The 9,163-nt window shown below is 39.3% G+C and overlaps 1 protein-coding gene across 1 annotated transcript; it reads left to right on the top strand.

The window, feature by feature from the left end:
* Positions 1 to 5,836: 5,836 nt before the first annotated feature.
* Positions 5,837 to 7,651, top strand: LOC130886544 (sperm motility kinase X-like). The gene has a single exon (XM_057788457.1). The coding sequence runs from the start codon at positions 5,837 to 5,839 to the stop codon at positions 7,649 to 7,651; it is 1,815 nt and encodes a 604-aa protein (XP_057644440.1).
* The last annotated feature ends 1,512 nt before the right edge of the window (positions 7,652 to 9,163 follow it).

The raw sequence follows: 9,163 nt of genomic DNA, 5'->3' as shown, positions 1-9,163 counted from the left end.
ATTTTGAATCTGGCATGTTACACATAATAAAGTTATCTTACTTTGCAGCTTTTTTTTTCTGGAAAAAATGATTAAATTTCATTATTGAACCTAATTTTTTTTATCCTGTATTCTTTTCATATGGTTTTATTGTCAACTTTCAATTTAGAATTGTTCTTTTCTTCTTCAGTAAAGAACTGAACTTTTGCACGAAACTGGCCTTCTTTATGTATTGTTTAACTTGCTGGACAATTTCAAATACTTTCAATATGTATTTTCATGTTTATTTGCATAAACAGTTTATAATTTCTGTTTATTTTACATTTAGGGTTGTCATGTTCTATTAATTTATTTTGCTATGTATGTATCTGTCACAAACACCCATATGAGAGTCAGAGGAAACGTATGCTTAGAAGTCAGTGCTTGTTTTCGAAGATTTGGGATCGATGGAGAAGCTCAAATCATCGTATCGGTTGGTCAGCTCCTTGAGGTCTTGTAGAAGATTTTGTCAACTGTCACTTCCCTTTTCTTTTGTTGACTACTTGGATGAATATTAGTGCTTCCTCTATTTAACACCAGGTAGAATCCATCCATGAATTCATTCATACCAGTCGGTTATTTCTTGACATACCATCATTGAAAATCTTTTATATAATATATTTAGATAACTTTCATGCTTACCCCCTTTAACCTGTCTTGCCTAGAGTATTCTGATTTTCTTTCTGGAAGAAAAAAAGTCAAAAGAAAAGTCAAAATTTCCAATACATATATATAAGATATCCTGAAAGAAATGAAAATGAACTCAAAAGTCTATCCCATTTCTTATTGTGTTAATTATCTGAGTGCCAATAATTCCTCTTCTTCTTCTCAATGACAGAACCACCACCTGAACTGACCTCTTGTGTGCTCCTCTGTACGGCTACAGCCTCTGTGAGCTCAAGTGCTTATCAGTCCTGCTGTATCTGGAATACACTGATTCTTATTTAGCCCCTCAGAAACTCATCCCAGACCATGTGCCAGGTTTTGATTCATTTCCCATTTACTTACAACCAAAGCTTTGCAAACAGGACTAGTTGTCTTTTTCTGGAAAGTTGCCCAAACATACAGATAGAGTCACCTAGTGCATAGTGTGGTTTAAGGTACTGCTCAGAATCCCTTCTTCTATAGCCACTGACACAAATATACAAGTAGGTGATGATAGATCACATTTAGGTTTGAGAACTTGGTAAGCTGTGTGTGTGTGTATCTGTTAATTTGTCTATAGGGAAGTCTGTAACTAGCTGAATCTAATCCTTATTGATGCATTTATGTGTGTGGTTTTTCAAATGGAAGGGAAAAGTCAGGAACTGATATCATGCCCCTACACATCTGTGCAGTTACACCTAAAATAGAATGTATTTTATTCTTTACACACAAACACACATTTTTTTAAAATAATGTATTTATACACAAACACACATATTCACAGACAAATACACGGGCTGCCACAGTCAGAAATACATGCAATCATTTAAACATACAAGAGTAGGTGCCAGATATGCTTAGGTAGCCCTGTCTTTATATAAAAAGCTCTTCACACATGACTAAGGCTCATGTCCAGTTAGATACCAAATTTTCTATTGCAACAGGTATACACATACACACACACATACACAACACACTCACAGATACAAAGATGACTAGGCAACATGTCCAAAGGACCCACCCTACTCCTACTAATTGTCAGGAACCTAAGGAATAAGCTCCTATTGTCAAAGGCCCCATGCATGGCTGTGTCAACGCATCCTCAGTAAGACGTTCGCAAATGCAAAGGTCCACGTACAAATGCGTAACTAGGTGTTACATTATATTATGTAGACTCCCTGCTATAGCAAAGGTCACACTTACACCCATGGATGGTGTTAGGTCATTTTAGGTGTGCACAGGCTCTCAAAAGTCAATTTGTAAAAATAAACACGCACACACACTTACCTGCATGCATGCACAAACAGGTACACAAAATCACTAGTTTGTATCATGTTCTTCCTGTTACCACTTATAGACAAACTTGCATAAACATAAATTGGTAGGGGCAAGACTTCCAATGTATTTTTCCCCCTTACAGTGAAAGTCATCTATGTCTAAGTATCTCTTCCTGATAAGTTGCTTTGAATACACAACCAAATCTATGGTATATAGCCCTGAAAATACACACAGAGCTAGGTTCAGGGCCTCTTTGCTTCTTTCTGTCCTACATTAAAGGCCCACATCTATGATTTCTCTCCCTCTCTCCCTCTCTTCCTCTCTCTCTCTCTTTCTCTCTCCCCCCTTCACTCTCTCTCTCACAAACACAAACACATAACACATGCAGACAAAGACACATAGACACCGGAACACACACCAACACTCACAAATAAACACATATACACACATCAATGTATCATCTCTTAACATAAAAATGAAGCAAGTTGAAAGAAGAGAATTACATAAATTCTTTATGAGTAGCATTCTTAAAAAAAAAAAAAAAAAAAAAAAAAAAAAAACCAACCAACCGGTCTTAAAAACTTGGTTCAGATTGGGCACTAATACTGAAGAAATGTATAACAGGTGTCCAGGTTTGAAGACAAGTTTACCAAGAGATTGACTATGTTTTCTCAGTTTACTAGAAAACAAACAAATTGTAGAATAATTTTTATGAGGAGCTACAACTGAGGAATAGAAATTTTTGAATTAAAGTATCTCACAGCAAAATGAGTGTGAAAATGGGGAAAGTTAGTGATAAAATAGTGGTTCAATATGGTTATGTTTAGTATTACTTTAATTTTATGCCATTTATGACCAGTGTCAGTAAAGCAAGCCATGACTAGTTGAAGATGCAACTTTCGAGTATTAAATAAAGGTTTTTACATAGCCTGAAACACTGGTATTAAGCAAGGGAGGGGGCTCTTGAAGAAAGATCTGAATGCACTCAAAACATTGATGGTGAAATTTTAAGAGAATCTGACTTTTTGTTATAGAATATTATTTCGTTGAAGACAGGAATCTCATGGGTCCTGTTGATGTTGTATTTATGGTTGTTCACAGGACGATAGTGTACAAATATAGCCTGATGATCAGGTCACTAAGGAAAGAGAAGAAAAAGACTAAACACAAATCGCAACTTCAGAAACCAAATCCATTTTCACAACTGAAAGGCAGTTTTGGAAAGGAAGAAGTGTTGGGGTGATTCTGACTAGCTGGGTTTTGCCTACACAAAAGACACAAAGAAACAAAGCCTTCTGCTATAATCCTGTTCGTAGGACACCACGTGCACTCAAAGTGTATTACCAAGCATTCTCATGCAGACACGCGTTATGTGATTTCCACCTGACCAATGAGAGAGTCCCGATTGCCTATCCAATCTGATTGGTTCACTTCTGTACATGTGACCAATCAGGTCACAGATCAGGATGCAGATTCAAAGCACGAGGTGGGTGGCTAACAGACAGTTGGTGCTAGTCTTGGAAGGTTGAAGGCAGAGCTTTCACTTTGAGGACAGCAGTGGCAGAGGCAGTACCTACAGAGAGTGTATGAAGCTGCGAATTTGGAGAAAGCGCTTCTGATCTACTCAAACAACACCTGGTATAGCCTGATTGACTGTTGTCTTTCAAGAAGCTTTTGCTTTTATGGGACGCACACTGTTCTCTTTGTTTGTCAAAACTCCTTTGGAGTGGGATTTGGCCACCAGCCCTTCTTCCTACTAGTTGACTAATGAGGATCCCAAGCCTGGACTCTGAGCTACCTAGGACTCTGTTCATCTCTCTTTTCTCTAAAGAGCCTGTGCTAAACGGGACGCCCAGGTCCCTAAATTGTGAACATCCTTAGGTTGACCACAGTTTTCTTCTGTGTCCTAAGTGGCTTGTTTAGGTTCCTTCAAAATTTACATTTTGTGTCTGCCATATCAAAGTAGCAAACTTATCTGCATTTTCAGCTGTTTTCTTGAAACTGATTTTGATTATTGGACCTATGGGCATTGTAAACTCTATCTTCTTCAAATGTTGATTTGTCACCTTTTATGTTGATGTTGTCCTGTTATTCAATAACATAGCCGTTTTCATGTGCTGTTGAATTTGTGGGAAAATTTTAAGTATATTTAATAAGGATTCTCATGTTTAAGTACATAGACTGCTGGCTTATAATTTCTTTTCATTTTATATTTAGATTATTCTTTTCTATTTACCTATTTATCTACAAGTGTATTAAAACACACACTTATAAAAGTCCAAAATAATTTGTGGATGGAAGTCACGGTATTATTTCCAACATGTGGGATCAAGGGAGGAAAGCTCAGGCCACATGTTGGAAACTGACTCTTTCCTTACTCCTCATTGAATACTTGGAAAAATATTAGTGTTAATTCTTTTTAAAAGTCAGGTGTCATCCATACATGAGAGCATTATACCAGTCTGTTCTTTTCTTGACAGTTTTTCAATGAAATTCCTCTATGCAATGTATTTTGATCGTTTTGATCGTTTCGATTGTTTTCCCCTGCCCAATTTTCTCCAAAACCCTCCTATCTTCTCATACAATCTTGAGGAATTGGAATGAGAAATATGTTGACATTATCGTCTCCTAAGTAGCCTTTTGGTTAAATCTCTACATAGAGAATAGAGAAATCTTGGGACATTGGCTTCATTCTTATGTTATCAGGAAACATCACACTTGTTACATCGGCCCTCAAAGAAACATTGTCAGATCTTAAAAAAGAAGAAAATAATAATGTAAATGGAATGAACATGTATAAAATTTTCAAAATTATTGAAATATTAAAAAATTAAAGATTCAAACCTATTGTAAATGTACAAATAATTTAAAACTTATGATTGGTACCACAGATTTCTTAAAAATGTTTTGTCCATTGAGTTTGCACGAAAGCAAGTGACTGACACAGAATGATATTCCACATTATTTAAAGACCACTTTTCATTATTGACAAGAGTAATATCACTATATTCACCAACCATCTCAGAGTAAAATATCCAAATTGGGAACAGGAAAAATAGGTAAATTTGATGGCATAGTCTGCTAAAGATTACATTAGGATCTAGAAATGTAAAATGTTTCTTCTTAGAAATGATATTCCTTGTCCTCAGCATAGGACAGTGTCTGCAAATTGTGAATCATAATTCTTCCCATTCTCTCCGATTTTGTTATTTCTGCAGGAGTGCTGATTCTCCTTTGCTATCTGTAATATGTACTTATACTAAGAGTTTTCGCAAAGTTTTTTGATCCCATGATTTCCATTGTTTAGGTTAGTGAGAACTCAGCCATGAACAAATATTCAAAATTTCTCCTAAAGCCTGATTCAGAAATCGTTTGGTTTGCATAGAATTCTTAATTCATTTTATTTTCAGATATATTTACAGAATAAACAGGATATCATCTCCATATCAAAAAATGCCTTGTTAGTTGCCAAAAAGTCTTCGAAATGATTTTTTAGAAGTAGCCATATTTACTGTAACAAGACCAAAGCTTGACTATAGATTTAAACTGAATTTTCTCCTCTTTGATCACTTTTGGTAAGCTTGTATCCCTTTTGCTTGTTCTTTTCAATAATCAAGCATTTATTATTGCAATGTTCAATTTATTATTGCAATGTTCACACTGGTCTGTTTCCTTAGATTTAGTTCTCTTCTTCTGTACATTATCCAGGACTTCTTTAGAGTTTGGCTTATTCTTATTTTCTGTGACACAGAAGTTCACTGTAAAGTTGTTTGCATCTGTCACACTTGTCCATGAAGAAACATAAAGCTAAAAACTTTACCCCTTGTCTTACTTCTCATTGTTTTTAATCTGATTTAATTGTTTTAATCTCATTGTTTTCTCAGTTGGCGTTGGCATGGAAATTATCAAGAACCTTTCAAGCAAGACCAGAGAGGAGGAGAGCATGCAGCTGGCCCTTGCCAGCACCTATGAAGAGGAGACCATTACAGATCACTATGCCATACTCAATACCCTCGGTAAAGGGGCCTTTGCTGAGGTGAAGTTGGCTTGCCACCTCCTCACAAATATGAAAGTCGCAGTTAAAATCCTTGCGAATGGTGAGGAGAGTGATGTTAATAATAGGAAAGAACTCAACTTCATGAAAGAGCTGGACCACCCGTACATAATAAAGCTCTTCCACATCATCACCAGCAAAGACCACACCTATATGGTGTTGGAGTTTGCTGCTCATGGCGATCTAGTCACGCTCATTGAGGAGGGTGGCCCCCTTCAGCAGACACAGGCCCAACACATCTTCTGCCAGATGGTGTGTGCAGTGCACTACTGCCACGATAATGACATCGCCCACAGGGACATCAAGCTAGATAACATCCTGCTTGATGGCAAAGGAAACATCAAACTGTGTGACTTTGGCATGGCCATCAGAGTAAGCTCTGGGCAGATGTGCAAGGGATTCTGTGGCACAATTGAATACTGTGCTCCAGAGCTATTCAATGACACCGATTATGATGCAAAGGCAGTTGACATCTGGAGCATGGCAGTGGTTTTATATGCAATGTTGACAGCGAGGTTCCCATTCACAGGAAGAACCTATCCAGTCATGAAGGAGGTGATGCTGAATCCCATATACTATATTCCTTACACACTCTCTCAAAATCGTTTGCTTGTGCATCTCATTGTGCACTTGTTCACTGTGAACCCTGAGCAGAGGCCCACAATATGTGACATTAGGCAGCACCAGTGGATCAGAGACAGGGAAGAATTTTGGAAACTCCCACCATCCTCAGAGTCATTCTGTAACAAACAAAATCCCAACATTGTGCTGGCTATGTGGGGTATGGGCTACGATCCCAAGGCTATTAGTGATTGTCTACGTGAGAAAAAATTCAATAACGTCATGGCCACATACCTAATTTTAAACCAAGAGTCACCCCAGGACCACACTAAGTCTTCCACTAGGTACTTGCAGGCTTGTGTCGCTGTGTCATCACCAGGTGCTCTCACTTCCCTTCCTCCTAAGAGGAGAGTGAGTGAGTCTGCCCTTCCCACCCTCGGCCTGCTGGCTGAACATCAGGGGCATGATGAGAAGTGTTCAAGAAAGCAGGAGACCAGAAGTCTGAGCATGCCTGCCACCTTGTGCTGCCTGCTGGAGGAGGAAAATCCTCCCCACCCGGTACCCACGTGTGCTCCTGAGGTTTCTCCTCTCCTGAGCAGAAGTTTGGCAGTAGGTAGCATGGTTTGCAATGAGTTATCCTCAGGATGCCCATTCTCTGAGTGTATTCCTTCTGCACAGTGTTTGTCCTGCGAGAAGCCCCAGGAAATGACCACCCCCAAGAATAGCTCAGGTTCTCAGAGTACAGGCTCTGCAAAGAAGGAAAGGGAGACACCTGAGGGTATGAGCACCATTGAAATCCTTGGAACTCAGAGATCTTCCCTTCAGACAACATCCAAGAACAACTTAAAGGGTGTCCTTCCTGAAGATGTAAGTGCAGCCTCTGCCAGCAGTCTGTCCAAAGGCTGGAAGAGGGTTAAGAAGAGAATTGGTAATTGTATGAGATTTCTGTGCTGCTGTCTGCCACGCTCAAGGAAAAGCTATGTTTTTCAGAAGGAAGAGGCAACACTGGAAGGAGACAGCATTGCAGGTGCACACACACAGCTAAGTGGGTTGCACAAGATGCACTTCAGTGTTAATAATCTATATGTTTTATAATGGCCTTTGTGACCATCACATGATAGTTAGGGTAGGTAAATTAGGAAATCTTATTTCAAAAGCAACTCTTCAAAGCACCACCACCACCTTTAACCCGAATTGTTTAAGCTAAAGTAGACAGTAGTGATTGAGAAGTAGAGGCTGTAGAGGCAGCCAGAAGTAGTGTTGGATAAAGGAAGAAAGAATTATAGAACATCAAAGGCTTTGAGGGAAGAAAACTAAAAAGATCAGGAAAGAGTATGAGAAGAAGAGACACCAGAAAACACATGGTCCAGAAGAATATGAGTCAAGACTCTGAAGTATGTATTTCAAAGTTCTTCAGACTGTGCCTTCCAAATGTCATTATCATTTTGCATATTGAGTCACTGTAGAGGATGAGACATTGGGTTAGCAGTTTTCTTGACTGAGATTGCCAAATTGGGAGTCGTGCAGGAAGTCCAGATGACAGAGTGTCCTGTATTCCAACAGAGAAGTCCGACACAGAAGGTGGTAAGCCTTCATCTACCATAGGCTTTTCCACAGACAACCATTCCTAACAGGAGGTATGTCCAATGGCTGCCCTTCAATACCATCTCTCTCCGAGAGCAACCCCGTGCCACATTTTCCCCAAAGATACCCTTCAATTAGAAGCCCCTATGTGTCAGTCTTCCAAGACATACAAAATCAATACGCATTCATCTGTCTTTCCCTTCAAGGTCAAGTCCAAGGTAGATGGTTTTTTTCACACTGGACGCAGGTGAATATCCCCTCCCTCCCCCCTCTCCCTATATTGTGTTTGCAGGTGGCCTGTATCCATTTCCCTCTATTCACGGGAGACACTCCCACTGCATGCTGGTTCAATCCAGCTGTTGGTGAAGGGGCCCTTACTGTGGGGTGCTTGTCAGAACCACGTTTATCTTCTAATAGGAGAGTGACAGCAAGCAGGATGGAAATGGGTATCACTGTAGAAGGAATTCTGGAATGTTGCTCCAGTTTGCAAGGTGAGTATTGCTTGATTTCCCTGGTGTAGAGTGGACACATGACTTACAATGCAGTCTTAAAACTACTTTTTAATTAGATCCCACATCAGGAGTCAGAGGGTCAGACCTAAACAGAAACTTGTGACTATAGATTAGAAGCATTCTTCTAGGATTCTCTTGTGAACGTTACATTGGTATTGTCATGGACACTATCCATGTAGAACCAATGATGTAACGAAGAGTGGCCACTCAGAAAGACTGAATGCCAGGGCTTATCTGTGGGTTTCATGGCTGAAGGCAGCACTGAGACCACTAATTTTCATCTTATTATATTGGAGAGGTATCTGTGATGTGGTTTATCCTTGACACTGATGCACAGAAAGATAAGCATGAGGCTGCTAGAGTCAACAATTCTCAATGCCCAGAGACGTGGTCATTAATCTCATAATGCAGAGGAACAAAGGTAAGGGGACACACAATGGAGTCATGGATTCAGAGTGATCTTGGGATAAATTGTGGCAAGTAGCTCATCTCTTTTCTCTCTGTCCCCTAA

Source organism: Chionomys nivalis, chromosome 14, assembly GCF_950005125.1.
Source record: "Chionomys nivalis chromosome 14, mChiNiv1.1, whole genome shotgun sequence".
Lineage (NCBI taxonomy): Eukaryota > Metazoa > Chordata > Mammalia > Rodentia > Cricetidae > Chionomys > Chionomys nivalis.
This window is presented reverse-complemented; position numbering and strand designations above follow the sequence as displayed.